This window comes from Silene latifolia, chromosome 2 (assembly GCF_048544455.1).
Source record: "Silene latifolia isolate original U9 population chromosome 2, ASM4854445v1, whole genome shotgun sequence".
In the NCBI taxonomy this organism is placed as follows: Eukaryota; Viridiplantae; Streptophyta; class Magnoliopsida; order Caryophyllales; family Caryophyllaceae; genus Silene; species Silene latifolia.
Window position 1 is genome coordinate 45,226,663 of NC_133527.1, and position 21,607 is coordinate 45,248,269.

A 21,607-nucleotide genomic window follows, 5' to 3' on the forward strand; every position below is an offset into this window, starting at 1 on the left:
TTATGATGAATTGTGTTACTTCGGTGAGCTATGAAATCCTGGTGAATGGGATCCCTCTACCACAATTCCGTCCGCGGTGTGGCCTGAGACAAGGTGATCCCTTATCTCCATATTTGTTCATTCTGTGTATGGAAGTCCTCTCCCGGAACATGGAGCACGCTAATGAGCAAAGGTTAATTCATGGAATTCAACTAGTCAGGGGGGTTCAGCCAATTACACATCTTTTCTTTGCGGACGATTCGGTATTATTCTTCAAGGATAGGGGGGAGGCGGTGGCCCAGTTAGTGCGTATTATAAATGACTATTGCGAAGCCTCAGGCCAAAGGCTGAACATTGAGAAATCTGGGATACTCTTTATTCCTAACACCACTTTGATTAGGGCACAGAGGATTATGCAAGCTTTCAATATAAAAAAGAACAATGGCATTGGAAAATACCTCAGGATCCCGGCGGAATTCAAAGAGTCAAAACAAGGGATTTTTACTGCTCTCATTGAACATGTCACCAGACGCATATCTTCATGGAACGGGATTTTTCTATCACCAGCTGGACGACTTACTCTGATTTTATCGGTTCTATCCAATCTCTCTAATTACTTTCTATCGGTCTTTAAAGTTCCGGTAAGTGTGGCAAGGAAGATAAACTCTCTTTTGACACAATTTTGGTGGGCAGGATGTAAGTTGGGGAATAAACTCCACTGGTGTAGCAAAAATTTTTTGAGTTTACCAAAGAGTGCGGGTGGGCTTGGTATTCGAAATGTTCAATGTCTCAACCAGGCTTTGTTGGCTAAACATGGCTGGCGAATTGTGTCTGGGGAAAAATCTCTGTTCAGTAGGATGTTCAGACAAAAACTTTTTGGAACATAGGTCTTTCTTCATGGGATGACCCCTATCAAGGGATCCGGATGCTCGTGGGGCGTACGCAGCATCCTTCATGGTTTAAACTTTGTACTGGAGAATATTGGATGGAAACCTGGTATTGCTTCGGTGATAAATGTTTGGACCGCAAGATGGGTGGGGGGAGACCGGCCGGAACCTAGGACTGAGTGGTTGGACCACAATTCTAGTCATCTGGCTTCATTACAGGTCCAACACCTTTTTCTTTCTGATGGTAACTGGAATGAAGTCTTTATAAAAGGCTTGTTCACGGAGGAATAGGCGGACCGAATTCTTGTTATACCACGTTGCAAAGTAAGGCAGAGGGATAAGATTTACTGGCCACGCACGACGACGGGAGTTTATACGGTGAAGAGTGGTTATGGATTAATATTTGAGAACTTCATGAACAAAGTAGGAACTGTTAAAGACAACAGTAGACTAACCGATCGGGGCCGATTTTTATGTCGGACAGTGCTTTGGAACTTACCAGTCCCTCAGATGTGGAAAATTCTAATTTGGAAGATTATCACCAATGTTCTGCCTATCGGACAGGAGTTCCATAAGCGGAATATAGAGGTGGATACCTCCTGTAGCATGTGTGGCGGTGATCAAAGAGCGATGGAAACATCCAAACACCTCTTTCGAGATTGTGGTCTTTCCAGCCGAATTTGGGCAGGCTCTGATTTAGGCATTCGGGTGGAGGGAGCATGGGGCGTGTCTATATCCGGCTGGATTCGCTTTCTCTCCAAAAGAGATGAGGGGACTCGTGAGGTGATCCTTTTTATGGCTACCTTATGGGCTATATGGACAGTGCGAAACAAGATTAAATTTCAGGATCAGGTCCTTACATCGCAAGGTATCACCAATATGGTCTTCAAAGTTATCCGGGAGCAAACAAACATCTTGTGGAAGTCCTTCAATTCGAGACAGCTTCAAGCTGACAAAGAAATTGAGGAAGGGACACCTCAAACGGAAGCTTTGGCTATTCGAAATGGTCGCCCGGTGTGTATTCTGGGCTTACCGACCGGTTGTGCGGTGGTACGTGTGAAGGTTGATGCTAGCTGGAATAGTAATTATGAGGCGGCTTTCGGATGGATTGCTTCTGATGGCACAGGGAGGGAGCTGGAACGGAGGCAGGCACGTATCAGGGAGGAATCGGCTCTGCAGGCTGAAGCTTTGGGGATTCGAGATATTGTGATGTGGGCACAAGAGCGGCGGGTTCTCCACTTGGATATTTCTTCGGACTGCCTACAACTTGTCACTCAATTAGCGGAAACTGAAAAGGAGGATCACAGGATTACGGGTATCCTTGAAGATATTCGGGCTTCCTTTAGCTTTTTTCACTGCTTAGTTTTTAACTTTGATCCGAGACGTTTCAATGGCTTTGCGCATAATCTAGCAAAGCAGGCCATGAACTTGTAAAACCTTCATTTACAGCTGTCAAAAAAAAAAAAAAAAAAAAAAGCCGATTATCGATTACCACGTCCAAAACTAATCTAAGTCGGAACATGCTAATACTAACACCACCACCAAAGAGCATGGATTAAAATAGCAGAAGAGTCTATTTATTCGAAATTGGAGTGTCCAACAGATGATGAAATTCCAATTAACTTGATCACAGAATTGTAAGACAAAAGCATTGTGCTCACAGGCTACAAGACCGCCTAGACTATATAGGCTGATTCTATGCTCGCCCTCTTCAGCGAGTCTTGGGGCCAAATTCTACATCAAGATTCAATCCCAAATATATAAAAACAATCTCTCGCCAAAATTATTAGACAATACATATCTAACATTTACGTAGTCCTGTATGTGACTAGAATCTAGCGATTTGTAACTCGGGATAACTTTAACAATACAAGGAGAATCCGGGGCTCGTAGGCCTCGTACATGGTGGGCCTGGTACAAGCTACGTAGCAAGGGTGTCGTGGACCGAGAATCCTAAATCAATTGTCTTTCTTCACTTTCCATTTACCAACGTCGCCACTGTAAGGTCCGACATTGTATGCATATTGCTGAATGACAGCAAAGAATACCATTTCCAAACACACCAAGATATTCTGCCATCCTTTCTCAATGTACTTGACATCCAACCAGGCATAGTCCGAACGGATAAAACCCACAGAAACCAGGAGCTCGAGCACAATACCCTGGTAACATTGCAGAAAAGAATAAATAATCAACACGTTATATTTGGAGGGGGAAAAGTGGAGAACTTGCTATAATACTATCATTGGATATAGAATGATTGGACATCGTCCAAGAAAGAGCTCAAGGCGAGAAGCACGTACTAATGTCTTAGACTCTTAGTGGTGGACACTTGTACAATTATATGATTAGTCATCCGAACAGGGTAGTTTGGGTGAATTATTATCGGGTACTTTTGCACTTTGGTCAATTTGGACCCGGTTATTTCGAGTCCGGTGGTTAGATCGGGTATTGCGATCATGCTTATTAAGGCTTCTGTCAATTTTTTGATGTAGATACTTAAGCAATAAGATGATTTCAGAATTCGAACTAATAGTTTCATGGTCAAACTCATTCTAGTTATTTCAGATAGGGTTGTTTTTTTGGATCATGTTGCTTCAGAAACAAATGGCTTGATAATCAGTTTACGCAAAGCAAATACCCAGCTAATTTTTGGGTTCCACAAGACATCCTGACCTTTTTGGTGTAATAGCTAAAGTACTCAATATGCTCATGCAAGAAGAGTGGCATATGATACAGGACGTAACACACAGAAAGAGAATGAATTCAGAAAACATTTACCTGCCAAAAGCAAAAGAAGACGATGCCTTTGATGCACAAGAATTTGGCCATCGGGTTGTGTGGGGCCAACTCCTTAGCAAAAAGATGGTAAAAAATCACCAGAGAATACAGCGCCAGTGATACTGAGACGTTGAGGATGATGGTGAAAAACCAGCTGACGGGGGACGTGTACAACTCAAGAAGTTGTAATGCTATCATCAACAGAGAGCAAATTGGGCGAATAATCACAAATTGCCATGTCCAGTACTTGATAAGTTTCAGTGTATGATGATCCAGACGGGTGGTATGCGGCTGTAATTAAAAAGCATCAAGTAATCAATTTATCAAAAAGTTGATGAAATCCAGTATTTTTATCAGAAAGGCAATCACAAACTGAATTGTCAGTGAGAAATTCAAATATGCATTCTCTCGAAGCCTTTGCTTTGATCTTTATATGCATTATGCAATGTTTCCACTCATTAGTACGAAAAAAAGGCATAGCAAGAAAGCTATTACTCCCTCCATCCCGGTCAATTGTTGACCTATTCCATTTTGGGGTGTCTCATTCAATTGTTTACCTTTCTATTTTAGGAATAGTTTGATGGGTAACTTGATCCTCCACACTTAATTTGGTCCACTGTCATCCAATAATTGGTCTGCTCCTCTTTCCTTGGTCTTTGTGCCAAAACCAAAGGTAAACAAATAACCGGGATGGAGGCCGGAGGGAGTATGTTATTGTCAGTTTGTCACGCACATCACAAACTCTTATACTATATGGTCTAACACATGAGACCAACCCAGTAATCTCAAAATTATATGACAAATAGAAAAGGATTTTGGTTCATCTCACATACGAGTATACGACCATCTCATACTGGAATTGAAACAAATTTCATTTTACTTTTTTGTCAGGAGTAGTTTTAACAAACGTAAATAACTAGTTGAATGGGAGGAAGTACTCTACACTTCAAAGAGTGTAACAAATCAAAATAGCTTTACAGAATTAGTCAAACACCATTTTACCATCAAATCAGATTTCATTGTTGGCTTAAGCTCCATATACAGGCATACAACTAACAGATATTTAGGTAAATACAAAGTAGTGTATTATCATTGTTACACTGACTATTTACACGGTCATGTTCTAGAAACTACGGTTCCCTCTTTCCTAGAGAGTTACATTTACTCATGAAACATAGTTTATGGAGAAGCAGATGTAAGTGGGGTTGTAGCCTGTAGGTCAATTTGGGGAAGTAGATGACTTTTATATCCTTTTAACTCTAAGTGAATAAAAATGTAGTGCAAGTGAAGGGTCTGGGCCATTTTGAGTGTTCTGGTCATTTCCGATAAACACATACTAAGAAAATGAGTACAACCCCAAAAGGAATATGTATACAGCCTCATGGATCAAAGAGAGCATAATTTATCTTCCGACATCAGTAACTATGAAACCACCACTAATCTTGTATAAGACCGTAGTATATATTCGACAAGGCATTAACCCCCAATTATGTAAACATGAAATAGGATTGTTATATATGATATTTTAACATGAAATAAACAACTAAAACTTCACCTGAAAAAGCGTCATTGGGAAAGAATGATGAATTTCTCTTCCTTTGATTTCATCTGGCACAATATTTTTACTGACTGATATATTCAAAAAGCTATACATTAGTGCCAAAAATTTGGCAATGACCTGCAAACACAAAAAAAAATTGAAATTTAGTACGATAAATCAGCAGTCAAACTCATTGCAGTAAATCTTGGTCCAGGAGTTGGTCTCAAAACCGGATGTCGCGGCCAGGACTCAGCCAATGTGCTACAAAGGTGCTTGTAGCAACTTTGAAAAAATTGGTGACTCGACAGTGACAATACATCCCCCTGATATTAATACCATAATCAAACTCATAAGGAAAGTGAATAGCACTAGCAAGAAAAATACCAAGGCTTCATAACACTCCTTGATGGACTCGAGAAACATGAAAAATGCCTCAGTACCAAAAAAGTCGACAAGACCAACAAAAGAGACAATGGCATAAAGGGGGGCCATGAGGATAATGATGATAATAGCCTTCTGCTCTTTTGGGTTCTTCCAGTAAAACAGGTGCTGAGATAAAAGCTGTGATGTGAAAAGCATGGACAGCATAACACAAAACCCACAAACTACGACTATAATTTCCCCAGGATTCATTTTAGTTAAGTCAAACATCTTAGATATCAGTGAAGAACCAAAGTGCTGGCCTGCAAAATAGAGAATAGATTGTCATTAGGATAATAGGCCACAATGATTTATGTAAAACCACCCCAATCTAATGCTGAATGAAGCACCCACCAGAAACACAAGTCATTTGATCTAATTGTTGATCATAAAGTATAATGATGAGAAAATAATAGTGGAGTGCATCAAGATGACAGCACATAATACATATCTTCACAAGTCAAGTCAAAATCCTTGGCTCCCACTAATGGCTAGGTAAGGGGTCGGATATATGCTACATCACCCCTATGTTAGCAACACACAAAGGTTGTTCCCGAATGACTGACTTATAATGAAAATCACATCAGAAGTGCAGTTAATGACGGTAATAAAAAGAAATGCAACCAACTTATTAAGTCATTTTGCTATATTCCACTGTGATACAAAACCAAAGAGTAGCGTTTAGAAACTACATAACCAAAGAGGGAAATCTCCTACTCCCAAATAAACCCAACTTATTAAGTCATTGACAGTGCCATGTTCCAATGGGGAACTTGATCTGTGTTAGGACGCAATCATCTAACCCCAACATGAACAAGGTTTACGCTCTCCATTTTAATCTCTTCTAAACTCCGGCTCTCTTTACACCAAAAATGTACTGTAATTCTTTCAAGTTTTAAACCAAGTACATAATTTAACAGATGATTAGTTTGATCTACATAGTGTACTGGGATCATAATCTAATCTATATTTACTCCCAGACACAACAGTAAAGTTCATTGGAGATCAAAATGAGATTAATTCCATAAATAAGGATCCATTTCAATTGGGTAAATTACAATCTCACATAGAACTAGGTCACTTTGTTTTCACAATCAAGGCTTCCGAAAATGGTTAGGATTCGGCTCCTTGAAAGCGGTAAAGGCACAGCTTAAAATACAAAGATGAAAGAAAAGGCAAAAACAAAATTAAAAGAAGCAGCAAGAAAAAAGAGTGATGAACTTACTTCTTGATTGATTTGGTAAAATGATTGGTGAAATGAGTTGAAAATATCGATCGATAAATAATGTAATGTGATTGTGATCAACACAAAATGACGAATTAAATAAGTCATAAGTGGGTCCAAATTTTGGGTATGGCTTACCAGTCGGCACTCGCCACTTGAGGTAAGGTCTCACGTGTCACACGTGCATCCAAATTAATGGAAATGGATCCTTTTCATTTTCTTTCTCTCCATTTCCTCTCACAATCTATTTAAATAATAATTACCCCTTTCATTCTGATTTTCCCTTTATTTTTATGCGTAAATTTAGAACCGTTAGATGTTACCAAAATGTAATCCGGATTTAATAAGTACTTACCTCTCTATTTCTTTTTAGAAAATGGAGAGAAATTGGGCTCCAAATTAATGGTGATATTCACAAATCACGAATCTCAATGGTGGGTGTATCGTGACTTTGCGGTCTTATGGAGGTTCAAGGGTTTGACTTCTAACTTCAACAAATTATGCATTTTCTTTGAGAGACCGTTACAAGTCAAACGTTTTGTTATATATTTTTTTCGTCCTGGTTATTTGTTGTTCTTTGATTTTGGCACAAAGACTAAGAAAGGAGATGAGACCAATTACTAAATGACAAGTGGAATAAATTGAGTGTGAATAATCAAATTACTAATCAAATTCATTCTTAAAATAGAAAGGACAACAAATGACTAAGACACCCAAAAATGAAAAAGGACAACAAATAACCGCGACAGAGGGAGTATAATATAATAAACACAAATATGAGAAGATTAGATTGGATATAATGTAAAATATATAAATAAATGATACGGGGTAGATATTATTTAGAAAAGAGAAGAAGTTTAATAATATAAATCAGAGATACTCCTTAATCCCTATGTTTCGGGCATTTGATCATATTTGGATTGACACAAAAACCAAGGAGAGAGGATAAGACCATTTGTGGATATTGTTTTTTTTATATGAGGAAAGGAAACGAGGTCAATCGAAAATCGACCTACAACATTCTCGTGGATGAGAGCGGTAATCGAAAGTCAAAAAACTTTCAAATCACCCAAAGAACATAAATTACATGGTAACAAAAGGCACAAATTAATCTCAAAGAAAATCTTGTGAAACTTTAAAAAAAAAAAAGGTCAAAAAGCAGACAACAAAGTGTCCAATCTCAATATGCTACAACCAGTTGTACGGTGTAGAATTCGAGCTTGGTGATAAAATATCCAAGTATTATGTTAAAAAATATGAGCTTTATTAAAAAATATTGAGTTTATCCATTTACACATTAAACACATGATGTTTGAATTAACTCAGAAAAAAATACATATAAAGCTCAGATTCTTATACCTTAGTTGTACAATGTTTATGGTACAACTGAATGTATAATCCTATTTGTGTACAATAAGTCAATAAGTTATGTGAATAATCCCTTTAAAAACATTTTCAATATAGAAAGGTAAGCAAATGATGAGACTTTCAATTTATAGAATAGATAAAAAAATAACCACGACGCAGGGAGTATATGTGAGCCAAACTGATTTTAAAGGCTCGGCTCATTAGCTCGCTAAGTGAGCAATGAGCTTTCTGTCATTGAATTGTTTATGGGTGGTGGTCATTCATAAACGGGTTTAACTCTTTTATGGACTCAAATGACCATTTTACCCCTTTTATTTCAACCAAAATTTTCAATTCTCTCTCTATTCAATTCTCCTCTTGAATTCCACCACCTCCCTCCCCCACTCCTGCCACCACCTTGTCACTGCTCTTCCCGGCCTTAGCTTGCCGCCAACCATCGCCTCCTTCCCTCGCCTCCCTTGACCGACGAAGCCCACCACACTAATGTCGTCCATTGTTGAGCAGCAGCAGCAGCTATAGCTTACCACAATATGGAGAGCGATGGCGAAAGCGTGAAAACAATACAATGCGTTTGTTCTTCACACAAAGTTTCAATTTCATCCATTGCTATTCATTAACACTAATCAAAATGCTAATGATGTCAATTTGGCATCTGCCTTAAAGGATCAGACTCTTAAAGGTTTGGATGTTCTTGCTGATGATACCACCGCTAATTCCATCAAACCCTAATTAAATTAATTTAATCTCCATAATTTGCTAGAACATAGTTAATCGATTTAATAAATTAGAGTTATTACTTGATCAATATGAGAATTAACGTTCACAATTGAGTAATTTGACAATTTGATTAATTTTGTGAGGAAGAGAATTAGGGAGAGGGTTTTTATTTTGTTCTTCGGAGAAGGGTATGGTTTGGAAAAGTAATGACAAAAAAATCCATAAATAAGTAATGTGTGTCCAATCGGTCCATGAAAGAGCAACTACATTGTTTATTACCCACACTTCATTTATGCAACTAGATGTTTACATTTCTGTCTTGCCTAGTTCAATTAATGATTAGTATCCTGTATCATACTACCCATTATCAACCATTACTATCGTCCCTCACCTCCCTCATCTAACCCCTTACCCAATCAATAACACTACCACCAACCACCCTTACCTACAAAAATAAAAATAAAAACCACTCTTACGAAATCAGAATCGCACCACAACCCGCCAGAAGCTTGATCTCAAAGCCGAGCTTTAACCCGGTCAATTGCAAAGGCTTGCCAAGAAGACTGAGTTCATTTACCACCCTACTAAAGAGGGTCTTTAAAGCCAAATAAACCTAGGTTCAGTATTGTTACATTGAATAATAAACGTAGCCAAGATTGGAATAGATATGGTGCAGAACACAGGGTCTCTTCTCCTTATTCCATATAAACTTCGTTTAGAAACCGCTAACATATACATGCATAGACACATGTCCATAGTCCAAACATACTAACTGGTCCTTGTCATGCCAGAAGCAATATTTTGCCAATGTGCTGGCTGCTCTCCATCAGCTGATGAGCTTCAGCTGCCTGTGACAAAGGGAAGCTCTTATATATCACAGGCTTCACTTTGTTGGCTACGATTGCCGGCCATACCTTCGTCTCAACCTCCTTGATGATGCTTGCTTTGTTCTCAGGACTTCTATTTCGCAAGCCAGCACCTGAAACACAACTATGTTATGTAGTACTGATACATTGATACTATCACATAAGATGATAAGAGTTGAGAAAGTGCGTACAACAAAACAGTCATATCTGATAAACGTGTTAGTGGTGTTACTTATGACTCGGGTTTCATAACTGCTCTTATGTCATCATTTACACCACAAAACAAGAAAGTACATAAAAGGGGAAAAATAATTCAGACTCGAGATCCATAACTGGAAAATCATATGTATTCTTAATTTTCTATACTATTAACACCCCGGCAAATTATTTACGCTAATATGTAGGACAAATGGAATTAAATCTAGCCATGTAACTTGTCTCAAAATCGGCAGTTGATCTACGCCACAATTCACAAAGCGGCCGATACTACCTCAAAATCTGGTAGCAGTTTCCATCAGAAAAACTTGATAACTCGGTCCAATGAGATTCTAGAAGATTTGTAGATACTACATTGTCTACATAGGAGATAGGACAGTCTTCTCAGAAAGCTCAATTCAGTAAAATTTGATACCGTCATGAACTATAATATTATATTGTGTTCAAGAAATTTCTGCATACCTTGCACTGTGAGTCTCTTAGCAAGGAAACTTCCAAGGTTCACTTGTGTAGAAACTCCACCTTGAAGGCCGATGATGAAAAGACGCCCATCAAAATTTAAGCTGTCAATGTTACGCTGAAAGTAAGCCCCGCCCATATTGTCCAATATGACATCAACACCTGTCCAATAAACGAATCTACATTACTTTCTTCACTATCAAGCAACCAAGATACATCCCTCGTACGTGAGAGTGCCAGTCTAGATTGAAATGTACAAATTGCATGGGGAACAGTTCAGAACAATGGAACTAAATTGGTGTTGCCTGTAAGTGCTGTAACAGAAACGTGAACAACTATTTTGTAAAAAGTTAAGGAACTGTTTTATGAGATTTGAGCTAATTTCACTTTGGTTGTCTAACGTGTTGTAAACTTAGAAATTCCCCTTTGATAACTGAGTTTTGTCAACTTTCTCACACTTTGGTGAAAAAGGTGATAGTAAGTTCCCACTTTGGTGTACTAAGATATAACATAGTCAAAACGTATCTAAAAGTTCTAAACTAATTAAATTTTTAAGGGCAATGAAATACAGAAGTCTTAGGGCACCAAAGAGGAATTATCTCGACTCAAATCATAGGGCACGTAATTTATATGTTAGTGAGGATAGTAGAGTTTAAACAACATGCCAAACTAATCTTTTTTAGGATGAAACCACATAGAACTTTATTCGTCTTGTACCTTTTCCTCCGGTTTCTTCTTTCACTCTTGCCACAAAATCTTCTGTCTTATAATTGATGCACACATCAGCTCCAAGATCTTTGCAAAATGCCAATTTTTCGTCACTTCCTAGCATAACATGCAAATAGCAAGTGTTACAGTAATAAATAATTGGTTTACTCAATTATGAGCAACGGTAAAAAACTACCAAACCTGCTGTAACAAAAACTTTTGCTCCATAATATTTAGCTATCTGAATTGCAAATGTGCCAATCCCGCTAGAACCTCCATGAACCTGAAAGCATTGGTCATCATAGTTCATAGAGCGGATTTAATAAGAGAATAATTTGTAAGAAAAAATTAAAATACATAATGCATATCAAACTTAAAAGTTCAATCAAAGTACAGTAGAAGAGTACCGCTCCTGAGAAAAAACTATAAAATGCATATTTAATCGAAGGATTTTAAGTAAAGTACAAATTACAGCAGAAGAGGGCCAGGGCTTAACTTTTAGTTGGGGCAAATAATTAACCCCTTTATGTGGGTATTAATTAACTCATAATCTTAAAACTCAGCCACATATAACATCAAACCAAACAAAAGTAAACAACTAGTAGAGGTTCAAACTATTGAAAGTGTTTCACTCTGCTAATGTTCGAGAGTAACAAAATACGGAAATTAGAATGTAAACATTATTGCAAATCAAAACGCAAAAAATATTAGGACATCGAAGCTCAAATAATCTTTGGTTTTGATAGTATCAAAGAAGAAGCTAAGGATCTCACCAAGAATGATTCTCCTTCTGAGAGTTTGCTCATCATAAAAACGGTTGACCAAACAGTACAAGCCACCTCAGGAAAACTTGCAGCTTCTTTGAGAGAAATGCCAGTTGGAACAGGCAGGACGTGCCCCGCAGGAACAGCAACTTTCTCAGCATAGCCTCCTCCGCCAAGAAGAGCGCATACCTATACAAAATAAAGACGAGACAATTAAAACACTGCTTAATGGGATGGCCTTCATTTATCCACAAATTATTTTAGTAATTAATATGGGTTTGATTAATGGTTAGATGGGTTAATCTCACACTTTTAGTGTCTGAGATTGTCTCTTAGGAGTTAGGAGACTTGCTGCAATTAGAATATCTTACCAATGTGAACACACTAAAGTATAAATGTAAAATAGTATAGACGATCTGAGACCGACAAGTTGAAAAGATTTCGCGAAGGATAAGCAGGAGAGATCACCCAATTAGTAAGCCAAAATCAAACTAATACAAAAGTTTAATCTATTGCCCTTCGGCTTTACAAGTAATTGCTTGTGCTAATTTAAAGATTATAGTTCTTTCTATTACTACAGAAATCATACTTCCATTTCAAACATCAAACCTTGAAATAAAAAAATTTCTCATTGATATCACTATACAATCAATTTTCTTCTTCTTGTTGATGACAAATGTAATCAAATCTCCAAACGACCATAATACCACATTATATACCATCAAATTGTAGCAGGCTTTAATCCACATTCTAAACAAGAGGCAGGGTTACCAGCGGTCTCGTAACTACAACTTGTTGATCATATAATATGTGGAATATTCTACATATTAAGTATTAACCAAGAGAAACCAGCTATACAAAGTCCAAGCTTGTGAGGTCCACGTAAGCAACCAAAAATGAATCTCAATAACCAGACAAGGATCTCTACATCCAACCCCTCATCCTCCCATAGGCGAAAGACTTTGAGACATACGATACTTTTGCTGCTGTTGTGATCAGACAAGGTGAAGGAGACAAGGGCGCTAATAAACAACACAAGTTGTCATATTCGACCAATCGACCATCTCCATAAGTGAGTAATTGCAGAAACAAAAGATTAGCTAACTATCTCGAGTCCAAACTAGCATTTTCACCTTGGCAACTGTAACCATGTGTAAACAGTAAACAAGTACTCCGTAGCTTACAGTAGATGCTTTACCATGCAATGATTTATAACAATTTAAAAGTTTCAATTTTAATCAAACAATATCTTCTGACCCAAAAATACATGTCAGATGACTTAAATTGAGCAAAAACACAAACAACCCATCAACCAAAACCAACTAAAGTACACAAAGATGGCAACTTTATATTAAAATCATGAAAAAAAACATTGAATTAAATTAAAAGAGCATAATAAACTAGCCTGATCACCAACTTTCCAACGAGTAACAAGTTTGCCGACTTGGAGAATGATACCAGAACATTCAAGACCAGGGTAAGGTGGGGAACCAGGTGGAGGAGGGTAGGATCCCTTGCGTTGAAGGGTGTCTGCTCTATTAAGGGCAGTTGCTTCTACTTTGATTAATACTTGATCATCTTTGATTTCTGGGTCTTCTACTTCTTGTAGTTGTAGAACTTCTGGACCTCCTGGACTTGTTATTACCACTGCCTTCATCTCTTTCGCTTTCTTTTGATGATTGTTAGCTGCTGAAATGGGAATCTTGAAATACTGGATAACCTCCCGGGTTAAATACCGGCTCTCTTCTTACCAACAGTCCAGAAGAAGTGGTACTGGTAATGTGTCATTTTGCGGTACTCTTTGGTTCGGTTTTGAATCGGGTTAGTAAGTCTCTTTAGAGGAGTCATTTTTTTTTTTTTTTTGGTAACGAGGGAACCCGCCGCCACTACCTTCGGTGTGCATTGGGTAAACCCGCGGATGTACGTGATAGCCTGCAAACCACGTATACCAGGTAAACCACGTGCACTGGGTGACAGGCTCGGAGTCTATTAGGCATGGCCTCAGGCCAAGAATGCTCGACAAAATTTTGCTCTTAAGGAGGCTTGAACCTCGGTCTCTTGGGAATTTCACCCAAATTTTAACCATTAGACTCCACCCTTGCGGGCAAGATGAGTCATTTTCATCTGAAACAATAAGACGGGATTTTGATATCACTTTAAGGCCAAATGTGATCAATTTTGGGAAAAAAAAACACCACAAGCGGTAAACACTAGCTGGACCATTATCATCACATTTGACCATAAAATGATCTCAAAACCCCGTCTTATTGTTTCAATCGAAAAAAAACAGCCCGTCTTAAACAAGAATTTGCGATAGTAGTATTTATTTAAACTATAAATTTTTTATTTGATAGAATTGTATTACCTCGGATTATTATAAAGAATGAGACTAAAAATTTTCTTTGCATATTGAATCACATTTTGTTCCTGAATTGATAGTTCATTATAAAAAAAATAAAAAGAAAAACATTTACTTGCAGTAAACAAGTATAAATGTACACTACCATCGATTTTTATATACATTCTTCTAAAAGTCTAATTGTTTTACAATAATTGTATCGGAATAAATATAACATTTAACCGAATTACCAGCTAGCGCTTGAAATAATTAGACTTCCAGAGAATTTGATGTAGGAATTTTGGAAATGACAGCCTGAGTGCCTGAGAGGCAGAGTCGACAGGTATAAAATGTCAAAACCAGAAAGCGCTCCCATTTGTCACGAACTATAACCACAAAATTTAAGCTCTTAAGGGAGTAGGTGTATCATCCAGCATGAACTCTTCCCCAGCACCTAGCAGCCAGCTAATTGAGGACCCGATCCAACCCTTGTAACCTGATCGTGCATTACTGGCCTTTCCCAGTTTTATTAGCTCCCACATCAGGACCATCATCCTCGACATCGCTTGACTCCCATCGTCTGACTTCACTCTGAGCAAAAAAAAAAACGCAATAATAGTAGTGGTTAAGAATCAGAAAAAACAAAATCAGTTTCTCTATGTCCTCGGAGTACCTTCTAAAAAGGAAGAAAAGCTGAAAATACCCCAAACCATTGCAGTTGGTAATGTTATATAGCAGACTTGCAGTCTCAATCGTGAATAATAACATTGTACTATGATAGTATGATGAAGTGGGGTGGGCAAACTATCAATTTATCAGGTATTGTTTTCTACTTTTCTAAAACATCAATTATATTAGTTGCAAGAGTCTAGTATCAATAGTGTAGGTTATATAGCTTCCTTAAAACGGCCGTCTCCATCAAGTATCAGCCATATATCAAACTATTCATAAAGACCTTTCCTTATCCGAAATATCAGCGCAGTAAGCTGCAAAGTACCAAGTGTAATAATTCGATGTCCAAGAGAAACATAAGAAAATTTAACTGAGTAGGGGAAGGTTTAGTCCTACAAATGGTGATGTCATACGAGTCATAGTATAGAAGTAGATCAACTAGTCCTTGTATATCTAATGCCTATGCAAAGATGATAACTCTGAATTAGACAACATTTTTAAGCACGTCAAGGAGACTGGTGAGACACGAACATGACTACACGTATGCAGTATGCACACAGTTTTGCATTGCAAAGATAGAAATCACAAAACCACCATTAAAAGATACATATGGGTGTCAACCAACTTCAAGCTAGATTTAATGTTAGAATTTCATCTTTTAATTAATCGAAACTATTCCAAGATTGAACAAAAACACAAGTCTCTTTGTCCAAGTATATAATATTGTGCCTCTTTGGGTTTATGAATGAAAGAGCTCAATAATATGGGGTAGAAATCCAATCTGAGAAAAGATGGAGTCAAAAATCGCTATAAGCACAAAATAATACACGAAGAAAGATTCAAACAACAATGTTTAAATGTGGACAGACCAAAATAAATTTCATAATGGGCAGAAGGGAGTACATTGACATCTTCAAGAGATGCAAATGCCTTTTTGAACAACTGTAATCCATCCATTACTAGTAATTTGAAGTTCACATAAGTTTCCATAAGCCTAGCTAATCTTATACGGAGTAATAAATTTTCTTTCAAATAGCTTCTCCGCAAGAGCAAACTAAGGAGTAGATATAAGATATGTACTGAAACGACTCCAGAGACCAGGTGCAATTTAACGAGTACTCCATAATTCCGCATAAAGGAACGTTCGGAGGCTAATGTAAACAATAGAATAACTTTACTCATCGGAGGAATATAAAATATAAAAAAGGCTAACTCAATAAAATTACTGAAAGTTTTAACATAGAATATGTAGACGAATACCTTTGTGTTCAAGCCCAACGCAGTTGAAAGCTCATAGAATTTACGCATCAACATTTCTTCTTCTACCTAAAATTCCAACACAAAAACTAACATTAATCATCACAATGGTAAATACTAAAGGCAAAAAGGCTAACAAGACAACAATATACTAAGATGCTCTGATCAATTTCCCTTCTCTTTATTTTTCCACAGTTATTCCACTTGACATTGAATGTTTCATATGATGAATCATGCTATAGCTGCCTTAAAATCATTTTAGATTTTAGACTGCTGTTTTATCCTTCTAATCATGATGATGATCTAAAACATTTTTCAAATGAATTTATCAAGAACCCTACTAATCATAAGTCATACAAACAGTTTCTCCTTCTGTTTTGCTACACCAGTTACTATAACAACATAGCAAGAATATTACCCTAGTGGTCCAGTGCCTAAGGGGTTCTACAAATAGCGAGGTAGGGGAAAGACAAATGTATGCTGCATTCTCTGTCTAACAGCACAACGTGGTTGTTTCGAAATGACCTAAAATGAAAATTACGTCAACAGTCACATCAAATAACTAATATTTTGCAGTAAAAAGAAATGCAACCATTTTAATCAGGCATTTTGCAATAATATATCACAGTCCGAAACCAAAGAATAATGAATCTAAAGCTCCATTGGAAATAGCGCAGTGTTGAACAGTAACTAACTCACAAAAACAACATAGGGTAAACTGTAAACTTGTATCCTACCCCCCATCTCTTCTTTTTTCTATATAGATGAAGTGAATTGGTATTTTAACGATAACATTTTAAGATAAGTCAAAATAAAACTTTTTGGAACGTAAAGTAAGGACCTGAAGTCTATGCAATTCAAAAGACATTTTCTTGTGAGCATCCTCCAGCAATTCCTTCTGCTTATCCAAATGCCTAACAAAAAAAGTAATACAGTATGTTAAAATCAGAAACCAGAAAGAAGAAAAGGATGACCAGAAATTAAAGCAAAAAGTAAGACAAATTAATAATGGAGCAGAAGAAGATCGATAAGCATTACTTGAGCATCTCTGAGGAATTTTTTGGATCCATGAGCTCTCTGATACAATAAATACAGAAATCACAATTCGCAGGATTAACAGGCGCCAAAAGAAATAGGGCGAGAGGTAGAATGTTGAAAGTCCAAGAAGACATATGTAATGAGCCAATATTAACTTCTCACAAACCATGGCTGACCAAGAAAAGCAATATTACTCTTAGTTTTTAAAGACGTGAGGTGCAACGAGGCGATAAGGGTATGCACTATGCAGTAACAAGGAGCAAACGGTGCAGTGAAAGTGTGCGCCTTATGCCCACGAGAAGCATCACTTTTGGAAACAAAATTGTACCTTCAGAAGAAAATGTTGCGCTAAAATACCTTTACTTGGATTATAAAGAGGGCTAACACGTAGGAAATGTGTAATGGGCAAAGAGAAGGCATAACCGTATAATAAATGACTAAGAAGATCTTAATATAAAATTAGCATAACAGTAAACATCATTTGTTGCACCTTAAGCACAACTTAATTTGAAGAAGTGCACCTCACTAAGGGGCCGAGGCGACAAGGCGATAAGTGCAAGGCCTTGCGTACGGCCCGTACGCCATATTTTTAGCAACAAATTTGTACTTTTTAAATCAAAATTTTGGGCAACAATACCCCTTTTTTAGGAGTTTTCATATAGGCTATCATGTAAAGAGTAAAAATTACGAATAATGGGGCAAATAAATGAGATAATTAATCTAGAATGCACTGAAACGTTTTGGCTAGTGCCACATCCAAGACGCCCCTTAGGTGCACTTTTTTAAACATAAGGGCTCAAGGCACACTAAGGGCGCTTCCAAGTGATTTGGCTAGTGTCTTATAGAAAGGTCGTCAAGGCAGGAAATTGTCGGAGGCCCCTAATAGTTCAACCTAACATGATTAACACAATTTCTGAAACAATCAATATACAATGCTTGAAAACTAAAATTACAAATATAAAAGAAAGAACAAAACCAGTTTGTGATGGGGATAGGAGGTGAATGCAGTAGCGTGATCTCCACACGGAATTAATTGCGCCGTCTGCGGTTACAAAATTTGCTGCTTTTCTGGGTTTTATGTTATCAAAGGGTGAGCAGATGAATAGAAAGACAAAGTTACAGTAGGGGTTGGCCGTCTGGGTTCAAGCATTAAAGTTGACGTTGTTAACAAAAGTTTGCTTCTTTTTTTTTAAATAAATAAATAACAGTCCGTCTCATTATAGACGGTCACTATCCGTCTATAGCTCTATAGACGGATAGTAGCCCTCTCACAAAATTAAAGTGGAAGGGCAAGTGGGATATCCATTTCCCACCCACTTGCACTACTCATTTTCATTTGTGAGAGAAACACTATCCGTTTATAACTATAGACGGATAGTATCCGTCTATAATGTGTAAATAAAAATGAGGGGTTGCGAAACGTCGTCAACGTTTTTAAAAAAAAAGACCATCACTACCCTTGGACTCTCTTTCTCTACTCTATTCTCTCCCCAAAAAACAAACTTTAAAAAAAAAAGATTGCCAACTCCATTCAATGGCAAACGACCAAGCATCTAAATCAACGGCTAACGACGAATCATTGGTAAGTTAACTAATTAATAATCTATAAAATTGTTTATTTTTTTTTTCATTTGAATCGCGCATTGCCGGACTGAGACAGACAATAGACGGACAATGAATACAAAATTAACGGTCTAAACAAAAATTACAAGTCCGAACCATGGACGGACAATGAATTTCAATGTCCGACCATGAGCAAGATGTTGAGTTTCATTGTCTGTGGCCAGGTCAGACAATGAAACCCAACGTCGATACCAATGATAGACGGAAATACTGCACGTCCAAGCCAGCAATAGCATAGACAACCAATTTCATTGTCTTCCACCAAGAGGGGCGTGCTAACTAAACGTCCATGACCATAATGGACAAGCAACTTCAATGTCCCTGTCCACACAAGACGTCGGAATTCATTGTCTTTACCCATCCCAGACGTTGGAATTCAACGTCCCTGCCCATCCCTGACGTTGAATTCTAACGTCTATCTTCCTCCATTAAACCCAATATCAACAACAACAAATGCTTCGACAAACAACTGATTCGACAACAACAAAAAAATCAACAAATCTAATTGAAAACCGAATTAAATTCGATAATGAAGATAATTGAAAACTGATTTGCATGCGCAGTGAATTTAAAAACGAGAATGAAGAAGAAGAATTCATACAAATCAAGACAAACAAAACCTAATTAAAATCAATTTATACAAACTAAAATAATAAACTAATTCAAAACAATTTTATTTTCAGACTTACTTGAGAATATAAGAACAAAATTGAGAAGAGAATCGACAAAATGCGGTGTCGCAAGTGCTGCGGTAGTGGTGGTGGTGCGGCGGTGGGGTGGGTAAGGTTGAGTTAGAGAGTAAGGTTGAAAGAGGGAGTAGTGATACAGAGATAGAGAGTGGAAGGGTAGTTTTGTCTTTTTTTATAAAAACGTCGACCATCCCCTATCTATAAAAGCTGAAGCATTTAAAAGCTTCCTATTGGCTGCAAGTTTTAAGGGAAAAAATACCCACGTTTAACTCAAATTGTTTAACGTAGTTGCTCATTCATGGACGGGTTTTACTCTTTCGTGGATTTTTTTTCATTATTTTTTCCATTGTATACCCTTTACCTAATTCTCTTTACTTCTCTCTAATTCTCCCTAATTCTCTCCCTCACAAAATTAATCAAATCAACAAAATTAATCCGGCAAATTACACAATTATGGATGCTAATTCTCGTATCGATCAGGTAATAATTCTAATTCTTAATTTTATTAACTATATTAAGATTTGTTTACAAAATACTAATTAAATGAGGGTTTGTATTCGATCAAGTAATTAAATTCGCAGTACAACCGCAAAACCAACTCGATTCACAGTCGTGCATGAACATCACACCACTAAATCACAATTTACTCTGATATCCCCATGTTACTCATAGTTTCACGTACTATTTCACGTACTCAATTCTCAGTTCACATTCGTTGGTTCTCTGCATGTTTCACGTACTATTTTTTCATTTTTTTTATAAATGTTTTGTATTTATTTTAGTAATTTTTATTATTTCTTTATTTTTATTTCAGGACTCATAGTCGGATGAGTATGAGGAATTTCCTGCAAAAATGATAGATATTGGACACATTTCAATGTCGGAAAAAATTTCAAGAGTTACGATGAATTGATAGCGGAAGTTTGAAAAATTGGACTTTTGCATGATATACACGTGCGGCTAGATACTTATCACCCACGTCGTGGTTATGGTGTGCATTGGCTTAAGTGTGACAAGTCTGGACCTTATCAATTTCGAGGGAATTTTGATGTTCCCTCCACGAAGTCGTATACGGGGACTAAAAAATGTTGGTGCCTTTTTAAACTCAAGGTGGTTGGACAAGTTGACGGCACATGGAGGTTAGATGTACATAATGGATTTCACAACCACTTCATTGGAGTAAAGGATAATGTTTTGACTGCTGAGACGAAGGAGTTGATTTTGTCCATGACAGCAAGTAAAATTTCGGTGGCTAACATACTAATTGAGTTGAGAAAGAAGGATATAAATGTCACTTCCAAACAAGTGTACAATGTTCGTGCAAGAGAGAAAAAAAACTGTAGAGGAGATCGCACAACTGCTGAACAATTGCTTAAACTTGCTGATGATCATGGATATCGAACTTTTCATGACACAATTCCCGGGAAAAAAAAAGGTACTAGAGTGCTGACAAATGTTCTGCTTATACATCCCGATTCAGTCAAGCTTCTGAAACTTTACCCATTTGTATGTATTGCTGATACTACTTACAACACTAATATGTATAAGATGCCATTGCTAGAAGTTATAGGTGTTACACCAGTTGGTAAAAACTTCTCCATGTTCTTTGCACTCTTGCAAAACGAGAAAAAAACAGCATATAATTGGGCTCTAAAATGTATGAGGGAAGTAATAGGATCAGATGAGAATACGGTTTTTTTGACCGATTGTGAGGAAGCTTTGATTAATGCTATCAAGAATAACTTTCCAAATGCTAAGCGCTTATTATGTAGACGTCAGATAGAGAAAGATGTCGAAGCTTGGGTGAAAAAAACTAGGATAGAAAATTCAGGTTTTGTCGGCGAAACATTTGCAAAAGGGAGGTGGACACGAATGGTAAGATCTACAAGTGAAAAACAATTTCTCGAAAATGAGGAGGAGATGTACAAGGCATACAAGTTTGTTCCAGGTCTGAAAAAATATTGCAAAAACACATGGATCAATAAATATAAAGAGAACTTTGTATCAGCTTGGACCGACAAAGTATTGCACTTTGGCAATGTTACTACAAACAAGTAATA

The 21,607-nt window shown here is 37.3% G+C and overlaps 5 protein-coding genes across 6 annotated transcripts; 2 read left to right on the forward strand and 3 right to left on the reverse strand.

The window, feature by feature from the left end:
• Positions 1 to 1,376: 1,376 nt before the first annotated feature.
• Positions 1,377 to 2,300, forward strand: LOC141640716 (uncharacterized). The gene has a single exon (XM_074449400.1). The coding sequence runs from the start codon at positions 1,377 to 1,379 to the stop codon at positions 2,298 to 2,300; it is 924 nt and encodes a 307-aa protein (XP_074305501.1).
• A 121-nt stretch (positions 2,301 to 2,421) lies between these two features.
• Positions 2,422 to 6,955, reverse strand: LOC141642680 (uncharacterized). The gene is made up of 5 exons (XM_074451545.1): positions 6,833 to 6,955; positions 5,572 to 5,870; positions 5,203 to 5,325; positions 3,648 to 3,938; positions 2,422 to 3,028 (listed from the first exon to the last, which is right to left on the reverse strand). The coding sequence occupies exons 2-5, from the start codon at positions 5,836 to 5,838 to the stop codon at positions 2,825 to 2,827; spliced, it is 885 nt and encodes a 294-aa protein (XP_074307646.1). The 5' UTR covers positions 5,839 to 5,870; positions 6,833 to 6,955; the 3' UTR covers positions 2,422 to 2,824.
• Positions 6,956 to 9,468: 2,513 nt separating this feature from the next.
• On the reverse strand, positions 9,469 to 13,730 carry LOC141642679 (uncharacterized). Its single transcript, XM_074451544.1, has 6 exons — positions 13,336 to 13,730; positions 11,940 to 12,119; positions 11,368 to 11,449; positions 11,176 to 11,283; positions 10,462 to 10,620; positions 9,469 to 9,896 (listed from the first exon to the last, which is right to left on the reverse strand). The coding sequence occupies exons 1-6, from the start codon at positions 13,585 to 13,587 to the stop codon at positions 9,700 to 9,702; spliced, it is 978 nt and encodes a 325-aa protein (XP_074307645.1). The 5' UTR covers positions 13,588 to 13,730; the 3' UTR covers positions 9,469 to 9,699.
• Positions 13,731 to 14,314: 584 nt separating this feature from the next.
• On the reverse strand, positions 14,315 to 19,753 carry LOC141642681 (uncharacterized). 2 transcript variants are annotated; one of them, XM_074451548.1, is made up of 6 exons: positions 19,548 to 19,720; positions 18,212 to 18,303; positions 17,236 to 17,274; positions 17,039 to 17,111; positions 16,201 to 16,266; positions 14,315 to 14,859 (listed from the first exon to the last, which is right to left on the reverse strand). In XM_074451548.1, the coding sequence occupies exons 3-6, from the start codon at positions 17,265 to 17,267 to the stop codon at positions 14,776 to 14,778; spliced, it is 255 nt and encodes an 84-aa protein (XP_074307649.1). In that variant the 5' UTR covers positions 17,268 to 17,274; positions 18,212 to 18,303; positions 19,548 to 19,720; the 3' UTR covers positions 14,315 to 14,775. The 2 variants fall into 2 exon arrangements, with proteins under 2 accessions (XP_074307649.1, XP_074307648.1); XM_074451547.1 differs by lacking the exon at positions 18,212 to 18,303 and having other exon boundaries at positions 19,548 to 19,753.
• A 247-nt stretch (positions 19,754 to 20,000) lies between these two features.
• Positions 20,001 to 21,605, forward strand: LOC141640717 (PKS-NRPS hybrid synthetase cheA-like). Its single transcript, XM_074449401.1, has 2 exons — positions 20,001 to 20,027; positions 20,658 to 21,605. The coding sequence occupies exons 1-2, from the start codon at positions 20,001 to 20,003 to the stop codon at positions 21,603 to 21,605; spliced, it is 975 nt and encodes a 324-aa protein (XP_074305502.1).
• Positions 21,606 to 21,607: the final 2 nt, after the last annotated feature.

Coding starts and splice junctions, on each gene's coding strand:
- LOC141640716 (XM_074449400.1), top strand. CDS start 1,377: ATGTGGAAAATTCTAATTTGGAAGATTATCACCAATGTTCTGCCTATC.
- LOC141642680 (XM_074451545.1), bottom strand. CDS start 5,838: ATGTTTGACTTAACTAAAATGAATCCTGGGGAAATTATAGTCGTAGTT. Junction 3,939..5,202: donor TCCCAATGACGCTTTTTCAG/GTGAAGTTTTAG, acceptor TTTTAATTACAG/CCGCATACCACCCGTCTGGA. Junction 3,029..3,647: donor TCTTCTTTTGCTTTTGGCAG/GTAAATGTTTTC, acceptor CAATGTTACCAG/GGTATTGTGCTCGAGCTCCT.
- LOC141642679 (XM_074451544.1), bottom strand. CDS start 13,587: ATGAAGGCAGTGGTAATAACAAGTCCAGGAGGTCCAGAAGTTCTACAA. Junction 10,621..11,175: donor AGAAGAAACCGGAGGAAAAG/GTACAAGACGAA, acceptor TTTATTGGACAG/GTGTTGATGTCATATTGGAC. Junction 9,897..10,461: donor TAAGAGACTCACAGTGCAAG/GTATGCAGAAAT, acceptor GTTGTGTTTCAG/GTGCTGGCTTGCGAAATAGA.
- LOC141642681 (XM_074451547.1), bottom strand. CDS start 19,738: ATGGTCGACGTTTTTATAAAAAAAGACAAAACTACCCTTCCACTCTCT. Junction 17,112..17,235: donor AATTCCTCAGAGATGCTCAA/GTAATGCTTATC, acceptor TTTTTTTGTTAG/GCATTTGGATAAGCAGAAGG. Junction 14,860..16,200: donor CGTTGGGCTTGAACACAAAG/GTATTCGTCTAC, acceptor TTTTTTGCTCAG/AGTGAAGTCAGACGATGGGA.
- LOC141640717 (XM_074449401.1), top strand. CDS start 20,001: ATGGATGCTAATTCTCGTATCGATCAG. Junction 20,028..20,657: donor CTAATTCTCGTATCGATCAG/GTAATAATTCTA, acceptor TTTAAACTCAAG/GTGGTTGGACAAGTTGACGG.